Source organism: Mesoplodon bidens (genome assembly GCF_964165515.1).
Source record: "Mesoplodon bidens genome assembly, chromosome: 1".
NCBI classification, from domain to species: Eukaryota; Metazoa; Chordata; class Mammalia; order Artiodactyla; family Ziphiidae; genus Mesoplodon; species Mesoplodon bidens.
The window spans coordinates 27,202,280-27,221,933 of record NC_138176.1 but is presented as its reverse complement, the minus strand read 5'-3'; the positions used below and the strand labels follow the sequence as shown (position 1 = coordinate 27,221,933).

The following is a 19,654-nucleotide window of genomic DNA, read 5'->3' as shown; positions in this document are numbered from 1 at the left end:
TGAAGCAGCTTTAGGGGCTCTCAGATTTCCAGAAGCTACAGTCTGTCACTCCCAATCTGCCCCCGTTTCTCTGCAAAGTCGTTCACAGCCCTGTGCCCCGCCTGCACCTGAGAGAGCTGTAGCCGTCCCTCGGTGGGTATGCTGGGGGTGGGACGAGACATACGCTTAGTGTGAGCCTGCAGTCTGTCCTAGAACAATTGCCAGTGCAGTAATTTCTCCTCCCTACCTCCCCATTTTAGGGTTTTTGCCAAACTATTTACTACCTCCTTATGAGGAAGTGGTGAACCGACCTCCAACTCCTCCCCCACCATACAGTGCCTTCCAGCTCCAGCAGCAGCTGCCTGCACAGTGTGGCCCTACAGGCGGCAGCCCCCTGGGCGCCGACCCCACCAGGGGCTCCCAGGGGGCTCAGAGCAGCCCCTTGTCCGGGCCCAGCAGAAGCAGCACACGACCCCCGAGCATCGCTGACCCTGAGCCCTCCGACGTGCCAGCAGACCCAGCAGCCACCAAAGCCCCCGGGATGGAGCCCAGCGGCTCTGTGGCCGGCCTGGGGGAGGTGGACCCTGGGGCCTTCCTGGACAAGGATTCCGAATGTAAGGAGGAGCTGCTGAAAGAGTACAGCTCCGAGCAGGGCGGCGCCCTCCCTGACAGCAAAGACAAGACGCCCGGCAGACGTCGCCGCTTCACAGGTGACTCGGGCATCGAGGTGTGTGTGTGCAACCGGGGCCACCATGATGACGACCTCAAAGAGTTCAACGCGCTCATCGACGATGCTCTGGACGGGCCCCTGGACTTCTGCGACAGCTGCCACGTGCGGCCCCCTGGCGACGAGGAGGAAGGGCTCTGCCAGCCTTCCGAGGAGCAGGCCCGGGAGCCCGGGCACCCCCACCTGCCGCGGCTGCCTGCCTGCCTGCTGCTGAACACCATCAACGAGCAGGACTCCCCAAACTCCCAGAGCAGCAGCTCCCCCAGCTAGAGCAGGCCCTGCCTGCGCCTGAGAACTTGGCGACGCAACCAGGGTAGGGGAGAACCGTGAGAGAAGCATTAAGTGACTGTTCCTTTTTTTTTTTTTTTTTTTTCCCCTCTGCTCCTGCGTTTTCCTGCATCTCAAGGTACAGTTTGGGGTGTGGGTGCCTCTCCCCCCATAGATACAGTGTCACGGAGGGCCGAGAAGTTGTCCTGTGACTCATTCCTCATACCCCACCCCGTCCCCCCTTACCTCTTTTCAAGTCACGTGTCACTACCTGCTTGGGTCAGAGAGATGTGCGTTTCAGAAGCCCCCAAGGAGGGGATGAGACTGTGCCCTGAGGTGACTCTTGGTGATGGAGTGGATTCATGTTCTGGTGTGAGTTGATGAGAACTTCGCCGCATCTCAGTCTGAGAGAGGTGGCAGGTCTCAGCCCTGGGTGAAGCCCCAGTGGTCCGGGGATTGTCGCCCCTTGCTGCCAGTGTCTCCGGAGCCGGAATTGGGCTCCTCCTGTGGGAGGATGAGAGCTGACCGGCGGTTGCGTGGCGGGTTGGTAAAGGGCTTGTGCTCTCAAATTCCAGGTGACGAGATCGAGGTGGCACGATGCATCCTGGAGGGGCCCCTTCCCAGCAGGTCCTGGCTGGCCGCAGACTGGTTCAAGTGTGGAAAATTACACCTGCCTTCTCTTTGGTTTTTTTCTTTTAAAAAAAAACAACAACAGAAGTGAGCTGAAAATAAGAACTTGACCCGTGGGCAGGCAAGAATTCTGTTTTGGAAAAGGAAAATTTGTGGCTTTTCCCCAACTTGGCCTTCAATGAGTCCTGGCTACAGTTGAGCCAGAAGGAGATGTTTTGTGTGCAGGCTTGGGTGGGGGCTATCTCTGGAACTTCTGCAGGTGAGCAGGAGGCCCTGCGCTGTGGCAGTGGATAGAGGTGCAGCTTTCCGCATCTCTGCCCTTTGATCTGTGCCCACAGGTGATCAGTACCCTCCCCCATCCCGAGCACACGTCTGCCGGCCTTCACGTCTCACTGTTCTCTATGAACAAATGAGGAGGCTGTGGGACCTGAGAAAGGGCGGTCCCGCAGCCTGACTCTCACACAGTATTTTCTCTTGATTCTGAGTAAGTTGTTTTGTTTATTTGTTTGTTTTTTCAAACTGACCATTTGGGAAAAAAATGCCTTGGTTATCTGTGGTTTTCGTGCCCTTTCCCTGCTCCGCCCTGCCTTGAGCGGGGTCACTAATTTTTGTAGCCTATGTAAAGTGTCTAAGTGGCCCAGGTAGGAGGGTGAAGGCAGCCATCCTGAAGGACCACAGGATCCTTATTATTGTAGTTTGGCTTCAAAAACCAGTTGAGCTTTGATAGGAATAATCTGAATGGAGAAAGCAAACTGCTGAAACTAACATTCCCTGTCCAGCCCTGTTCATATGAAGAGTTTGGTTCTTCCCCCACTCTTGAACGATGACATTCAGACTAGGCATTGATGTTATGGTAAGAAAGGAAGGTATATATATGTATATATATGAATACACACGTGTTTATGTGTATGTGTGTATATATGTATATATACACACACACACACACACAATAGACAAATCCAAGGCTGTGAGGCAAACGAGTGTCTGAGTTTGGAGTCCACAAAACCAAAATCCATGTTGAACAAAGTGCAGTCCGTATACAGTGACTTTTTGGATAACCTGTGTGTGTCTGTCCGTTGTGTGTGAGCCCCCAGCCCTGTTTTCCTGTGAATACACTTTGAACGGCAGCCACTCTGCTCACGTTACCCACGCGTTTGGAGCAGGCGCAGCCCTCTCAAGGTAATTTATTTTACGCATTTACTGTTTACTGAGCAAATGTCTGACTGTGCACTTGGGTGTACTCAGCAGCGCTGTCGGCGGCGGCAGTCCCCACGTTTGCCAGAGATACTGTGCTCCAAGTAGAGGTTTTACTCTACCCATCACTGCAATTTGCACATTGCTCCGTGGACGCTCAGAGGCCTGTGATCTGCTCCTTGTAAATGGAAACGTGCTCTGAGCCTGTCTGCCTCCCTCGGCTGCTCCTGGCCCTCGGCCTCAGCCCCCGGGGGTGTCCACAACCGCTCGGGACAGAAGGCCAGGGTGGAACCTCAGACAGAAGCTGGACTGGATCTTCAGTGTCAAGCTCGGACTGGCTGTGGCCCAGACGTCAGCCCTGCCCAGAATTGCCAGGAGGGTTTGGCGGCCACCACAGTGCCATAGGGCTTACCTCCCTCTGCTGAGGTCCAGCGCGTGGCCGATGTGTGGCGAGAGTGGGCAGAAGTGTGCCACAGCCCTCAGATGCCTTTCCTGCCACCTTTTGTTTTTTGTTTTTTGTTTTCGTCTCAAACAACTCACTGAAGTGTCTCAAAGGAGATCAAGTTTTACCAAAATGAACCCTGCTTGAGTTAACTGGTCGAAGGGATGGATTCTGGCCCTCTCAGGATTCCTTCTCCAGTCAGAGTGGGGAACTGGTCCACGTGTTTACTGCTGGGTTCACTGCAGCATCCAACCCAAAAGGCACGAGAAGAAGAAAACGCAACGGGTGGAGCTGGGCTTGAGTCCAGCGTCACAGTCTGGCCCCTGCTACACGAGGCTGCCCTGCGTGACGAAAGACGGAAGTAGGGAGCTGAAGGACTCGTGAGGGGGCCGGGGAGATTTGAGGGAGTCTGGTGTCCCAGGTGAACGAGAAGAAAGGGGTTGGTCGAGGGTTTGGTGCTACAGTCGGAAGATTTGCAAATGCTAACACATTCCCGTGTGAGGCACATCACCTTTTGTCAGTTGTTGTGAATATGTGTATTTTAAGCAATAAGATTCAGCTGGTCAGACTTTTCTGGGCAGTCTCGGTGACGCATTTCCTGTGCTGTGATTGTTCTGAAGACGGAGTGGCTCTAACCACTGTGAGAAGCCCAAATAAAATCGATCCCCGAAACTCGACTGCTCTTCTTCCTTGCAGCGCTTGTCCCTTTTTCCTCCTCCTCAGACTTCAGGGAGTCGCACCTCGAGATTCCTCACTTCAAGTGCTCTTCCCTTCTCCCCACAGAGGCTGAGAGAAGTTGAGGACAGGCTCCTGGGCCGAGGGCAAGCTGGGTAATGGCTGCCGAGGGCACTCTCTGCCCTGAGGCATTTCCACCCAAACCCTCTCTCTGCCAAGAAAATACTTCTGAGTACTTTGTAAAGTCCCACAGACAGGTTAAAATCAGAGCCCCCAAAACAGAAACAAGTTTTGTCAGAGACTCCAAAGCTAAGACATGACATTGAAAAGGAAGCATGCCCTCCTGGAGATGTCTTTTATTGATAAGATAGAATTGTGGGTGGGCACTTGGCCTTGGAATTTAACACACGAAATACTTGTTCTGGAGTCCCCTCTTTGTGCCCAGTGCTGTGCTGGATGCTGAGGAGAATGTGGAAGAAACGTGTAAGACAAGGCCCCTGGCCTCTAGAAGTTAAATTATAGTGGAGAGGACAAAACAAACTCCTGTGAAATAGCCAACCGGCAGTGTGAGGCGGGTTGAGACGAAGTGAGCAGTACTGTTGCAGAGAAGCTTGAGGAGTCGGGGCAGGGGGGCAGTTTAGGGCTTGCATTCTAGGCAGGCACCTCAGAACTGATTTTTAGGTGATGTGGGAGCCAGCAGGTGCCAATATCTGCCATCGTGGGCCCGGGAGCCTTTCCTAAGACTCATTGTCATTTTAGCCTCTGCTTAAGACTGTTCTCTTAGCACTCTGAGTCAGGTGTTAGGTCCCCGTTCCAAGGCTGTGGGAAGGAACAGCCTTGTGCCTCTACCCAGGAAGCGGAACCCCCACCCAGCAAGACTTCTCTTTGGGCCACATGCAGGTGGGCAAAGCAGAATGATGAGCATCCTCAGAACCCTCCCGTGAGGAGTCCTTGCCTCCCCAGGTGGAGTGCTCCCTGATGGGCCAGGGGATGCTGGCAGAAAGCATTGTCTTCTCTAGCCCTCGGGTTTGCCCAGCAGTCAGCCCTGTGGTGTCTGAGAGTCCAGTGTAAGCCAGGCGTGCGCCCACCCCCATCTGACCCTGGGCCAGAGGACACAGCCCCAGCCCTTCAGTGACTCCAGTGGGATGGTTTCTGCCTAGTTCCTTCTAAACTGTTGGGCTCCTCTAGGCAACCCCAGGGGAGCCATATTAGCATCTAGAAAGACAGTTCTAAAGGACAGTTCTGTTCTAAAGCCGCAGGAAAGAACTGGCAGAGTACCTCATTCTTACCGTCTTTAAGCTAATGTCTTGAGTGGCACAAAAACAAAATGGTACAACTCTTACAAGCTGCATACCAGAGGCTGTACGTGTACGCTTACTGCCTAGGTCTGTAGGGCCCACCCCAGGCTCCTGGGTCCCTGAGTTCCTGATTTCTCTAACAAGGTACAGCATTTGCTGTCTCTACTGCCCCAGGTGACCAGGAGGTGGAGACAGTACCAGTGCCTTGAAGCACGAACAGTAGCTTTGATGAACAGGAATTTCAAGAAACTCCCCCTTCTCCAGTTTCCTCTATTTTCAGCCAGAGGGCAAAAACCAAGGTTTAACTCAGGAGAAGGAGCAGGAAGTGGGTTTGGCTGACTGTTGACTGAACCTGCTGGAAACCTGAAGCTGCTGGGAAGGGTAGTGGGTCTTGGGAGGTGTTAGGGATGCAGTTTCCATCTGGGACAAGTGGCTGGCCTTACTTAAGAGCTGAGCATTTATGGAGCACGTACTGTGTGCCAAGTGTTGGGGATGCAAGTATGCCTTAGACCTGGCCCCTCTTTAGAAGAGCTAATAATGCTCTACTGAGGAAGAATGAACGGTTTTAATAGCACGTGGTAAATACCATGAAGCATGTGTGTACAGGATGCTGTGGAAGAGAATGTAGCCCACCTGGGGGTTCAGGGCAGCCTTCCTGGAGCAGGGACTTCTAAACTGAGCTTGCCAGGTGGAGAAAGGTGTAAAGGGAATTCCAGGCAAACGTTTGATTGGCAGATTATTGAGTGCCTACTGTGTGCCTACTGTGTGAGAAGCACAAAAAAGCGTAGGATGCCTAAAACGGGAGAGTGCGGTGTCATGTCTAAAGCTGTGAGCAATTTAATCCCTCTAGGTAACTGCATTCTGGGAGGTGACAGGAGATGAAGCTGGAGAGGTAAGCTGGTAATAAAAAGATTTTAATTTGTCCTTATTTTATTTATTGACTGTTTATATAACACCAGGTCTCGTATAAGCATCTTACCTACGTTTTCTCATTTTAGCCTCAAAGCAGCCCTCTGAAGTATGGACGGTAATTATTCCCGCTTTATTTATGGGGATGAAGCATTCAGAGGAGTTAATTAACTAGTCCAAGGTCACACAGCTGGTGGAGCTGTGGTAGAGCCAAGGATTAGAACCCACATCTGTTGACTCCGAAGCCCGTGCAATTAACTAGCTGGCCAGACTAGTGAAGAGTTGTACTGTTGGTGCTCACAAGCCACGTGAAGAACTTTTAATTTCTTTTCAAAGGTGAGAGGGAACCAGAGAAGGGTACGCTGAGCCAGGGGAGTAACGTGGTGGCAGGTAAAGCAGACACTTTTCTCAGGAGCTGTCGTACTTTATCCCCTCTTCACCCCTCTCCCCTTGCCACGTCGTAAGCCCCCCAGAGGCCCCACACCCAGCCAGCTGTTACCTACCAGAGCCCCTCAGTGCTGAAATGGCAGGTGGTACCTGCTTCAGATCAGTGTTAACCTCCACAGCGAGGGTGTAACCCCTTGGAAACATTGTAAAATAATGAGTTATTTGGACCTTCTTTGTGTCTTTTCCTTGCAAGAGTGTTTTGCTCTTCCTCAGAGGAGACTTTTTAAAAAAGAGCTTTTGTGGCTTGTGAAGGGGAGAGAGGATTTTTGCTTGATCTGAAGTTTCTCCTCACTGTATAATGTGCGTCTCACCACAGTTTAACCTTCCACTGCATGTCTTCTCACCAAGAAGTCTCAAGAAACCCAATCCCACTGGAAAATGTTACAAAGCACCCTGGTGTTGGAACCCTGAGAAATTTGTCTTTGGGGTCTCCACCCACTTCCCAGCTGCCAGCCTGCCCTGGCTCCGGAGAGAAAGAGGGGGCAACCGGCAGGGCCATCTGGAGCTGCAAGGGGGGCATCCCTGGTGGTACTGTCCTGCAGATGGACCCATCCGGATATACCTGCTCTCCTTCCTGACCAAGCTGGTGGCCTTTGGGAGGTTTGTGTAAAACCCTTAGAGAGGGACTTATTTTGTGGGTCTGGATATGGGCAATGGTAATAAAGCCAGTATTTATCAAGGCACTGAACACAAGATGTAGGTCCATATTTTGTTCTCAGCAACGCTCTGGGTTGGTGGTGCTATTTCGACACACATCTCAGCCACCCATATTACAGATGAGAAAACCGAGGTTTAAGGCGGCCAAGTAAGTTGCCTACGCTCACTCGGTCTGTAAATGACAGAAAGAAAGAAAACTTGCTCCCGCAGCCTGACCTCTCATCTTCTGTAACTCCCAGCAGTGTGGAACCCTCCAGCTCACACAGCCCTTTCTACTTTTCATCCTCACCAGAACCTCAGACGATGGCAGCACAGGTGGTAAGTTACCCCACTTTACAAATGAGAAGCTAGCGGTGAGCCTAAGATCCAGAGCTAGGAAACTGGGGAGCCTGGAGCCCAGAACCTGGGGCCTCCTCCTGCAGGCCTCTCCCCACCCCTCTCTAGCCTCTGTGGTTGGGTTCCTGTCCTGAGATGGGTGTTCATCCCTCTGAGCATGACTAGAGGGAGGGCTCCTCGTTTGCTGCAGGCTTTGTGGCCACCAGAGGCCAACCAGAACATCCATGGTGGGAATGTTTACACCACAGTGATCAGCAAACACTACAAATCAAGGCTGTTCCCTACCACCAGCACCAGAGAACTGGTTGTTCAGTGTTTGTTTACCATTACACCATTGCCCTGGTTAAGGGCAGTCTGAGGCTCAAAAGGTGACTGTGGGGTCTTGATGAAGACCTTTCAGCTTTGCCAAAGATCTGGAATTCCTTCTGCATAAGGAGTTAAGAGTTCTTTTACCACTGCACCAATTAGCCAAGTGATTGAGAGCATCTGACTCACTCCTCTTGTGTGTGTAACCTACTTGTCAGGTTGACGTGCAGCCAAAAGAACACAAGAGGGCTCAGTCTTGAATTCCAGAGATGCAGGGGTGGCAGCATCCCCTGGGGCCACCACACCCGTTTGCAGCCCAGGCAGGTGCTCAGGCGCACTGCGATTCCACACCAATGAACAGAAGCTGAGGGCTAAAAGGATTTAGGCCGGTGGGAAAAGGCCTCCCAGGCAGGGGAAGGGCAGTTTGGGCAGGAGTCAGAGTTCACGAGGTCATTTCCTGAAAGGATGCTCAGCTTTGTACTCTCCCCAGCCAGACACTCAGGCCCTTCTGCACAGACGCGGAAGACCTGTGAGTGAGCATGCTGGCTCCTCATCCTGCGTCACTGAAATCCCGGGTTCTGGTCCCAGCCCTGCTGCTTGGCCGCTGGGTGACTTAGGGCAAGTCACCCCACACACACCTGCCCCCAGTGGCCCTCAGGTTTCTCGTCTTCATAACGAAGGGTTAGCTTCTCATTTCCCTGCTCTTCAATGGTCTGAATCAAGGAGAGTGGATATTTCCTTCCCAGTTACACTCATGCACTGCTTCTACAGGGATGTTGTTTATCTCTTCCTCACTAGTCCGCAAAATGCCTTTCATATTCTGAGGAGATTTGGAGAAATTAACTCTCCTCCAGCCGGTCAGCTCCCCTCTGCTCTGAGCTGAGGGTAGCTTGGCTCTGGACCAGCGAGCAGCTGGTGGGGACAGAGGAACCCGGGAGAAGGAGGGCGCCACCTCCAGTTTAACCCCTTTCTCATCAGCTCACTGTGGTGGCAGGATCTCTCTAGGCCTCCCCGTGATGGAGGCTGGGGTCAGCCACGGCTGCCCACCGACTCCTCTGGGCTCTTTAGCCAGGCCTTAGGGTCACGGGCCAGTGAAGGCCAGCACTGAGTTGGGGGGCAGTGGGGAATGGTCGACTACCCCTGGATTAGCAAAGCTCTTTGAAGGAAGAAGAGGCTGCTGTGGTGGAAAGCCTTGGCCCTCCCTCCTTGCGGGGGCTCCCTTGATTTCTTCTCCCTGGAACTTGGCCAGGCGGAGTCTCAGGCTTGCCCTGCCGGCCCATCCAGAGCCCTCCTCCAGTCAGAAGGGAAGGACCAGGTCGCTGATGATCTGACCCTGGTCTGGCTGGCGCCAGGGAGCTGGGGTTGAGGCCTCTCTCTAGGCTAAAGGGCAAGGGTCAGTTTCTCCCAGGGCATCTCAGGACACCTTTCATTTGCGGACTGGCCAGTGGCCAAGGTTTGAAGAAGTCTGGGCTCCATTTTCTAGTGAGGCATTTACAGACTTCCTGGGGTTTGGGGGTGGGGAGCAGGGGCAGAGCCTGGGCACTTCAGCGGGAGGCTGCCGTGGAAGCCCTTTCCTGGTGGTGTTTACCCCAGTACAGAATGAGGAAAAGGAGACCTACCAGTCTTTGGGGACCAAGACGAGAGGGATGGGTAGTTGTGGGTTGAGTTTATGGATCATAGACACTTCCCCAGAGCCAAAGCTTTGAGGTGCATGCAGTGATGAGTGGATCAAAGCAAACATGGTCTGCTTTGCTTTCAAAATGTAAACTCAATCCCACCACTTCCTGCCATCTCCACTGCTGTCGCCAGGGTCTAAGCCACCAGCATCCTGCTGTCCGGGACCAGCACAACCTCCTCCCCAGGGCCCCCACTTTCATCCCTCTGCAGACCAGTGTCTACTCAGCAACTCGAGTGATCTTTTAAAAATATTAACCAGACCTTTCCACTTGAACGTGTAAACCCTTCTGTGACGTCCTCTCATACTTGGAATAGAAACCCAAACTCCTTCCTGCTACTTAGAAAGACTCCATGGGACCTGGCCCTGCCTGCAGTCTGACCTCATCAGGGACCACTCTTCCCTTCATTGGCTCTGCTCTAGACTGAATGACCTCTCCTACCTTGAGAACTGCTCACCTGCTGCTCCCTCAGCATGGGACACCTTCCCCCCCCGTCTTCACGCCTTTCCCAATCAGTCATTCACAGTGGCCACCCCCCACCCCTGCCATTCCCCTCACATCACCAGCACCTCCAAAGCACTTATGAGTCTCTGAAATGCTCATTTGTCAGCCCTCACTAGAATGTAAGCCTCATGTAAGACCAGGGAGCCTGAGGGTCCAGGGACAGTGAGTGAGTGAGTGGTACGTAGTAGGTGCTCAATAAAATACTCTTTGAAAGAATGAGTGAACAAACAAACGAATGAGCTGCTCAGGGACCTTCTGAAAAAAAAACCCCACAACTGTTTATTCACAGCACTGCCAGGGCTGCAGGCTGGAAAAGAAGGCAGAGTGGGCGGGGAGGAGGGAGGAATGGTTGGGGAAGGTGGGGGAGCTCCTCTAATTCCGTGCTGTGGGGTCACACAGGGCGGAGTCACGAGGTGCTACCCTCGGCCTGGGCTTCCTTCCAGGCCTGGCGCACCTTGATCTTCACTTTGAAAGGATCGATCTGTAAGACTAAACCGGGGTTGCCCTCCAGAGAGGGTAGCTTCCCGTCATCGGGGATCTCCAGGTCGAACCTCTGCAGCAACCAGGTCATGAAGAGGAAGAGCTCCTGGCGGGCTAGCATCTCACCTATGCAGGAGCGGGGTCCTGCTCCAAAGGGCAAGTAGCTTAATGATGGCGAGATGAGCTTGGTCCCCGTGGGGTCCAAGAAGCGCTCTGTGGACATGGGGAGGTGTCAAGTCAGGGCCCAGGGCAGGAGTAAGCAGAGGAGGCGGGGGCAACATGCTCCTGCCCAGGGGACCCCAGCCTGAGAAGATGGACCACCTTACTTGGGGGAGGGGGTCCCAGTCTGAGGAGAGATACAGCCCTGCTCTCAGGTAGCCCTTAATCACACAGAGGAGATGGAATATTCAGGACAGATGGAAAGAAGGCGTATTAACAGATGAAAATGCCACCATCCAAGGGGAGAGGGGGCTGACTTCACGGGAGACATATGCCTAGAGGGCTTCTTAGAGGAGGAGATTTGCTGTTGGTGGAAGGAGAAGGTGGGAACCCAGCTGTGAAGAATCTGGCTAAGTCTAGCGTAGGATGGGGGTGTCAACAGGTCCACGTAGCTGGAGTCAGGAGTTTGCTAGTAGCAAGCGCAGCAGAGGGGAAGTGGTGCTGGAAAGGTGGGCACAGAGGTGGCTGTGTGGCCAGGGAGCAGGACAGAACAGGGACTCACCGGGCATGAACAGGTCGGGCCGGTGCCACTCCTTCTCACTGTGATGCAGGGCCCACAAATTGACCACAACATCTGTGCCCTTGTCGATGGTAAGGTCACCAATGCTGCCCCAGGGAGGGAGAGGAAAAGAGGGTCTGGAATACTGCCCTTCCCCACCTGCTCAGCCCCAAGCCTCTGTGGTCCCCCACTTTGGGGAAAAGAGCCCTTTACTCCCTATTTTCCACTCCCTTATCTTTTCCCCAGCTTCTACCAGGTGGACTATGAATCCAGCCCTCTCCTCCTGACAAGCACTTATGTATCAACACTTGTGGGCCTGTCAGGGCCCACGGGTATGTATGTTGAGCTGGTGCCTGTGCGTATGTATGTGTGTTGTGGCTATTGGACTGGATAGGAGCATCCCACACCACATGTCTCCACGTGGCAGCAGGCAGCCTCTGAGGGAGGTCAGGTAGATCTGTGGATTAGTCAGTGGGTGTCGGTGGTAGACACATTGGTCAATAGGGTCATGGGTAGGATGATTAGTAGTCAGTGGTTGACTGTAGCCAGCTGGGGGTGTGGGGTGATGGAGGAGGGACCAGGTGGGCTGGATGTTACCGGGAGGGAAGGCACACCTGGAGTCAACGATAGCCTTGTGGGGGATGAGCGTGGGGGACACAGGCCGGATTCGAAGCACCTCTCGGATGGTGGCCTCCAGCAGGACAAGGCGGTTCCGGTCACTGATAGTTGGTGCACGATTGAAACCTATATTCTGGTCGACATCGTCCTGGATCCTCTTCTTCAACTGAGGGCCAGAACAGGGTGGATGTTACCAGGGTGTTTAAGCCCGGGAGGGGCAAGGGCTTAGCAGAATCCTACTGTCACGTCCAGAAGAGCTGGCCCAGACCCTTCCCAGTGGTGGCTCTGCGAGCCCAGGCTTTGTTTCCAGAAGACGGGGCAGCTCCGCCTAAGGGCCAGAGCCAACCACTGCTTGGGTAAGGGGTGCGGCAGCCCATTCATCCTGCAAAGAAGTCCTGAGGGTATAGTCTCTTCCTCCCTCTCTGGAGCAGAGGTGAGTCTGGCTGGGGTCAAGAGTGGTTGGGAAGGCTGGGGTAGGGAGAAGCTCACTGGAGGATAATGTAGCAGGAAGGCCACAATCCACTTTATCACAGAGGTGGTGGTTTCCACGCCGGCCCCAAAGATGTCCCCTATGGTGGTGAGCATGTGTCTATCTGAAAGCAGCTTTGAATCCTGGTCTGGTCCAGCATTGTTATTGTCTGCGTTCACCTTGGCTTGGATCAGTATGTCCAGCAAGTTGGTGATGGAGTCACTGGTGAAGTTCTCCTGGTTGGGTGAGATTGGGAGACAGTGATGAGGAAGGAGCCCCATCTGCAACCCCTGCCATACTCTCACCCCAGACTGTAGATACAAAGCCTTCTCCCACTTGGAAGTGAGGGAGTGGAGTGAGGCTAGTCAGGACCCATGAGCTTGTGGAAGTAGGAGGAAGCGCTGGACCCTCTTTAAATCTGGGGAGTAGACAAGTCCCTTCTAGGATCCTCTTCAATTCCTCACTTTTCCACGCCTATTCATTAGTTGAGTCAGTTTTTATTGAGCATTTACTATATGCCAGGCTCTCTGCTAGGTGCAAGAGATCCTACAGTGTCCAAAATGGACCCAACCCTGCTCTCATGATGCTTTCCACCTAAACTCATCATCTCTTCTCCATCACCTACCTTACTTTTTTCAAGGATTTCACTCAGCAATTCGTTTCGCATTCGAACACAACTCTTTATCTTTTCCAGGGCTTTGCTGGGGAAAATCTGCAAAGTAGAAATGTCAAATCCTATCTTTCTGTCTCTGGAGAGTTCCCACTCTAACCCCAAACTTCAGCCAGAATGGAAGGCTGGCTAGGGACCCAGCCTTAAATAAATAAAACCCACTTCCAAGGGAAATGCATGATTAATGCTTGTGGAGCGCTGGTACTGGCACGTGGCAATTGGTGAATAAACGAGAGCCGTTATCATGAGTATTCAAATGCATAATTTAAAAGCTAAACTGATTTCTGTAGAGGAGCAGCAAGGTTTTAAGAGTCAGAGGAGGTAGAGGTCACTGTGGCTGAGGTGGTCAGAAAAAAAAGTGGGTCTGGAGCTGAACTGGAAGAGGGAAGAAGAACTGGGGGTGCTGTCAGGATCTGCTGAGATCTGACGGTGGGGCCCGGCCTCACCCTCACCTTAAACCCAGGGAATATGTCTGACAAAATCTCCTTGCCCTGAGCCTCCAGGATGCCATCATTGAACTTGTATATGGCCTTCAGGGCAGGATCCTCATTCTTGAAGGAGAAGTTGAAGCAGATAAAGCTGATTATGTTGGTCACCGCCAGAGAGAGATGCTCCGACAAATTTATGGACTCTCCATGCCGGGTAGCCAGGGAGTCGCACAGTAAACTGGCTTCCCGATTAACTGAGGGGAGAGAGGGGCGTGAGGGTGGGGAATTGAGCGCCCCTCACCCCCCTCTCTACCAGTTCCATCTTAGTCAAGGACAGAGAGCAGATGTCCAGTAGATGGCAGCGGTAGCCAAGAAAATGCTAGATGGAATCATCCAGAACCCTCTCCCCTCCCAAACCTCTTCTCCCTCCAGCAGCCCAGGGCTGGCTGGGCACTCACTGATCTTCTCTAGCTTCAGGTTGCCATCCTTGAACAGGGCAAAGGCGTTCTGTGCCAACTTCCGATGCAGCTGCCAGACGGCACCGTGGTCGGCGAAGGCGATGCCCTTTTGGTTGTCTGACAGGATGTCTAGAGTCAACTTTGGAAAGCAGGAAAGGACATAGGAATCAGACACCATCCACTGGTCCTAGCCCTGGGGAAGAAGGCAGGTACCTGCCGTTCCGCCTCCGCGTGGGACCTCCCTGCTCCACTCCGGCATGACTGTAAGGCCTTGGTAGGACAGAACCTATGGCCTCACACTCCCAACTCCATCAGAGAGACAGAGTGAGGAGAAAAAGAACACTGAATTAGAATGCAGCGGTCCTGGGGTTCAGGTCAGTGACAGGTGGCCTCTGAGCCTCTTTTTCTCATCAGTTTCTGACCAGGGGAAGGCAGCTGTGGATGGGATGAACTCTCTAAATTGTGCCTGTCCCGGGAACAAGAGCAGAGACCGAGGACAGCCCGAACCCCTGCCTTTCCCTGGGCCCTCGGGGGGCGGAGGCTGCTAAAGGCACAGCAGCTCAGCCACCCTTAGTTTACCCTTCCATTGCCAGGCTGTGTGCCCACCCCAGGGCCGCATCTGGAGAGTGCAGATTTCTTGTCCACCCAGTCTGGACTTGGGCCAAGCTGCCTCTTCTCAGAGGCACCCCCCCCAAACCATAAAGCTCCCAAACTTCCCCTCTTCTATCCGCCGACCTGCAAACCCCATCTGACTAGCCTCTTCCTTCCTCTTTGCTCTGGAGAGAGGAGCTCATCAGAGTTGGAAGGGGGATAGTTGGCCCGCAGACCTGGCTGACTGGTCCAAGGTAAAAAGAGTCAACCCTTGGTCTGACCAAAGGTGAGCAGCCAGGGGGCCTTGCCCGGGATGTTCAAGGGAGTTCTCAGCAGCCGGGTGCTGCAGTGGGGGGCTGGCAGTGTTGCTGGATGGTTAACTCCCACTCCCCTCTGCCCCCCAGGAGCAAAACAGAAAGCTCGATAGGCTGGCTCATCAGCAACCTCCCTCAAAGTGCTACCATGGGTCAGCTCCCTGCGGCTGGAGCAGCTGGAGAAAGCTCCAGGAAAATAGCAATCCCAGCCCTCCAAGAGCCAGGGTATTTCTCCCTCACAACTTTCCACGGAGGACAGCAATCACTCCCCCCCGCTTTTCCATGTGAAGAACAGCATTCATCAAGGCCGTTTATTGAGCACTTCCTGCACTGGGCACTGGGCTAAGAGCTTTCTATGCACTCAGTTAATTATGGAAGTCTAAGCTCAGAGAGATCATCATCCAGTTCACGGGAGAGATGACTGTTTTAAGGGCTCCCTGACGCCCTCAAACCACCACTCCCACCCCACCCCACCTCCTTGGAAGCCCAGAAAATGAAATCTTCCTTTAATTCTTCCTGCCTAGTTTAGAGGCTGGATGGGGTCCAAGGGGTCACTTCCCACTCACGGCCCTGGCAGTCTGTTTTTGGAAGAATCACAGGTTGTTGGAGCTGGAAGTGTCATTCCAGGCATGGCCTTGCCTGGAGAACTGAACATCCCCAGGGAGTGGTGAGAGAAGAGGGATGATAGGCACTGCTTACCACTTTGGACCGCCCGGAGAATTCCTTGCCCTTCTTGAGAAGCACCTCCCTGGCCAGCTGGTAGTGGCCAATCATCACAGTAGTCTTGGAACCCAGACGAAAGGAATAGATGGGGCCGTATTTTTCCTGCAGCTTGAAGAAGTTCACATGCTGGTGGCCATGTCTGGGGAGGAACGGCAGGCTGCCCACCAGGGGCAGGGATGGGAGGCTCTTGGGGTACTTGGCACCAGAGCCCGTGGTCTTGGGCCAAAATAAATAGGCGAGGGTGAGCAGCAAGAGAACCAAGAGCACCCACATGGTGGCCGGGTGGCGGCAGGCAGGACAAACAGCTGTGGAGTGGCTTCAGCCACTTTAGGGTGCAAGGAGACCTTTTTAAGGACTGCCCTGATCTTCACCTTGACTTTATGTTATTGCTCGCCTTGTGGAAGTTTATCCTGGAGCACAGCCAGGCCCGATCCCTCTCCCAGAATGGGGAGAGGAGTGGAGGCCTTCTTCAAGAGCTGGCTCGACTCCAGGGCAAGCCCCCTAGGGGAGGGGCTAGGTAAGGGGTGGACAGCCGGTCCCTCTCCCTCGCTCCCAGTCCATCGATGTCTCCAGAGTGCGCCTGAAGCAAATGATATCTAGGTCAGGAATCAAGGCTTGGGATTTTCCATGCTGTAAAATCACAATCAATGCATAGCTGACACTGTCAGGACTGTTATAACCAGCAAGGATTGTCAAAGATATTCTATTCAATCTTATCATTTAACAGCTGAGGAAAGTGAGGCCTTGGAAGATCAGGCTTGTATAAGGCCACACAGATGGTGATGACACGAATCCTGCCCTCCTGGCTCCTGGTTGGCTGCTTTTTCTAGTGGGAGTAAAACTCCTGGATTGAGAGCATGGGCCCTAGAGTCAGAAAGGTTTGGGCTCAAATTCTAGCTTGACCACTTTCTAGCTATACGACTTAAAAAAAAAAAGTTTTATTATGTTAAAATATACATAACATACAATTTACCATTTTAAGTGTACAATTTAGTAGCATTGAATATACAGTGTTGTACAGCCATCACCACTATCTACTTCTAAAACTGTTTTCATCACCCCAAACAGAAAGTGTACCAGTGAAGCAATAACTCCCCTTTTCCCCCTCCCCTCAGCCCCTGGTAACCTCTAATCTCTATTTGTCTCTATGAATTATGCCTATTGCACATAAGTGGAATCATATAACATTTGGTCTTTTGTGACTGTCTTATTTCACTTAGCATAATGTGTTCGAGGTTCATGTACTTTGTAGCATATATCAGAACTTCATTCTTTTTTATGACTGAATAATATTCTGTTATATGGATATACCACATTTTGTTTGTCCATTCGTCGTGGACATTTTGGTTGTTTCCACCTTTGGCTACTGTGAATAATGCTGCTATGGACATGGGTGTACAACAGGGGTCCCCAACCACCTGTTAGAAACCAGGCCTCACAGCAAGAGGTGAGTGGCAGGTGAGTGAGCAAAGCTTCATCTGCTGCTCCCCATCGCTCTCCATCGCTCCCATTACTGCCTGACCCATCCCCCCACCGCCCCGCCATCTGTGGAAAAATTGTCTCCCACGAAACCAGTTCCTGCTGCCAAAAAGGTTGGGGACCGCTGGTGTACAAGTATCTGTTTGGGTCCCTGTTTTCAATTTTGGGGGGGTATATACCTAGGAGTGGAATTGCTGGGTCATATAGTAATTGTATGGTTACTTAGCTGTTCAGAGTTTCAGTTTCCTCCTCTATAATGGGGATAAGAATGGAATATACTTCTTAAGGCTGTTGTGACTCAGTGAGATAATGCACGTAAAAGTGCTGCCTGCCACGGAGTAAGTACTCATTCAATTTTACTCTTAACCTTGTGATACCAAAATGGCCTTCCTACATTTTCCTGAACTCTTATTAGTGGTTCTTCCTGACAGACAAAATCCTCATTTTCTGCTGCAAACCTTCAGTGGCTCAGTCAGTATTTATCAATGATTTGATAATACCAGGTAAGATCACAGTCCCAAGACAGTGTCAGTCATCACCAGCGTGACTCCTGGTGTCAGTCATCGTAGAGGAGGTGGGTCCTCAGGCGGGCAACCAGGACTCACTGAGTGAGACTCACAAAGGTGAGAGATGGAATTTCTGCCCCTCTCGGGGGGTGATCTGCCAATGTCTGTACTTTGAGGAGAATGGACTGGTGTGAGGGCTGCTGGAATTAGGCAGGAAGGCAGCAGGGCGGGGACCTCATGATGAAGATGAATCCTCAAGGCCTTGTAAACCAGACTGTTTGCCTACTATTTCAACAGTTCAAATGTTGTTCAGACTTTTAGGCCCATTTGCGGTCAGAGGTATGAGCTGGGGTAGTCTTCATGAAAGAAAGGGGATTTGAGCTAAGCCTTGAAGGAGAGTTGGGACTATTTATTAGGCAGTGGCATGGGGAGGGGGGAGGAGGGGCACGGCTGGAAGGGAGAGCAGCAGAGTCAAATATGTGGAGGCCAGAAGGGGCACGATGTGTGTGGGATGGTGATGGCCCTGACTACAGACGTGAAGGGGGTGTGCTGTGGGACGTCCCTGAGAAGTAAGATCTGACAGGTACATTGAATCAGGCTCTGGAGCCCTGAATTGGAAAGCTAGGGAGGGTGGGGAGCTATTGAAAGTTCTGCGGCAGGGAAGTGACGGGTACAGTGGTATTTGAGGAGGGTGAATCTGGCATCAGTGCTGGGGTAGGCTGGATGAGATCTTGTGTAAAGTTTGACAGCTGGGTGAGAAGTGGGGAGGCCTGTGATCCAGGCTGGGCCCTAAGTGGGGTCAACCAGCTGGTAGAGAAATACGAATGAGTACTTTCTGTTCCTAAAGTGAATGTCAAGGTGATTCTCTGACATTTCACCCCCAGTCACAAACAAGAAACAGGAATTTTTAAAAATGGTTGCTTCACATCCTTATCACCATATTAGAAAAGTTATACATGATAATTGCAAAAAATCTGGAGAATGCAGATAGCTAAAAATAAATTAAAAATTTGAAACGTATTTTTTAACCTACATGAGGCCATATTGCATTTTTTTGGCATGGATATTTTTCTATGTTATTAAAGACTTTTCTACAACATTATTATTATTATTATTATTATTATTATTATTATTATTTTTTTTTTGCGGTACGCGGGCCCCCCACTGCTGTGGCCTCTCCCGCCGCGGAGCACAGGCTCCAGACGCGCAGGCTCAGCGGCCATGGCTCACGGGCCCAGCTGCTCTGCGGCATATGGGATCTTCCCGTTCCGGGGCACGAACCCGTGTCCCCTGCATCGGCAGGCGGACTCTCAACCACTGCGCCACCAGGGAAGCCCTACAACATTATTTTTAATGGCTGCATATTATTTCATTGTCACAGGTTATTTCATATGTAGAGGATAGGTTAGCTGACCCTGTATTGTGTTCTTTCTGTTTTTGTCTTTGTTGTTGATATAAACAACACTAAGGTATAGCCTTGTGGTGAAAGCTTTGTGCATAACTGTTATATTTTCTTAGGATAGAATCCTAAAAGTGGAGTTGTTGGTCAAAGGCTATGGATACTTTTTTCTTTTTTCTTTTTTTTTTTTTTTTTTTTTGCGGTACGTGGGCCTCTCACTGTTGTGGGCTCTCCTGTTGCAGAGCACAGGCTCCAGACGCGCAGGCCCAGCAGCCACGGCTCACGGGCCCAGCCACTCCGCGGCATGCGGGATCCTTCTGGACCGGGGCACGAACCCGTGTCCCCTGCATCGGCAGGCGGACTCTCAACCACTGTACCACCAGGGAAGCCCCATATTTTAAAGACTTCTGACAAATACTGAATTATTTATGAGATGCATTATATTGGTAGATTTCTTGGTATCCCACCATTCCTAGAATAATAATAACTCATCCAGAGTGTCTTCTTTTAATACAGAATTGGATTCTCTTTGCAATTTACCTAGGATTTTCTTTCCTTTGCATCTTTAGTCATATGAAAAAATGGGTTGTAGTTTTCTTATTTATGCCTTGTTAAGTTTTGGTATTATGATTTTGCTAGTTCTATAAAGTTATTGGAGAAACTTTCCATCTTTTTCTATGTCCTAAAGCAGATTAAATAGCATGGGAATTATCTATTCTTTGAAGCACTAAGGAAAGGTGACCATGAGAAGTGT

The 19,654-nt window shown here is 51.8% G+C and overlaps 2 protein-coding genes across 5 annotated transcripts in view; one reads left to right on the top strand and one right to left on the bottom strand.

Annotated features, from left to right (window-relative positions):
* The window catches only part of WBP1L (WW domain binding protein 1 like), a 60,102-nt gene extending 56,191 nt beyond the window's left edge, over nt 1-3,911 (top strand). For all 4 annotated transcript variants that reach the window (XM_081228570.1, XM_081228572.1, XM_081228573.1 and 1 more), the window contains one exon: nt 240-3,911. In XM_081228570.1, the coding sequence (XP_081084696.1) occupies nt 240-976 (737 nt within the window). In that variant the 3' untranslated portion in view covers nt 977-3,911. The remainder of the gene's footprint in view (nt 1-239) is intronic.
* A 6,542-nt stretch (nt 3,912-10,453) lies between these two features.
* CYP17A1 (cytochrome P450 family 17 subfamily A member 1) lies at nt 10,454-15,902 on the bottom strand (the record flags this gene model as incomplete). The annotated part of the gene is made up of 8 exons (XM_081241470.1): nt 15,493-15,902; nt 13,889-14,027; nt 13,455-13,684; nt 12,958-13,044; nt 12,353-12,568; nt 11,860-12,029; nt 11,249-11,352; nt 10,454-10,740 (listed from the first exon to the last, which is right to left on the bottom strand). The coding sequence occupies exons 1-8, from the start codon at nt 15,787-15,789 to the stop codon at nt 10,454-10,456; spliced, it is 1,530 nt and encodes a 509-aa protein (XP_081097596.1). The 5' UTR covers nt 15,790-15,902.
* Nucleotides 15,903-19,654: the final 3,752 nt, after the last annotated feature.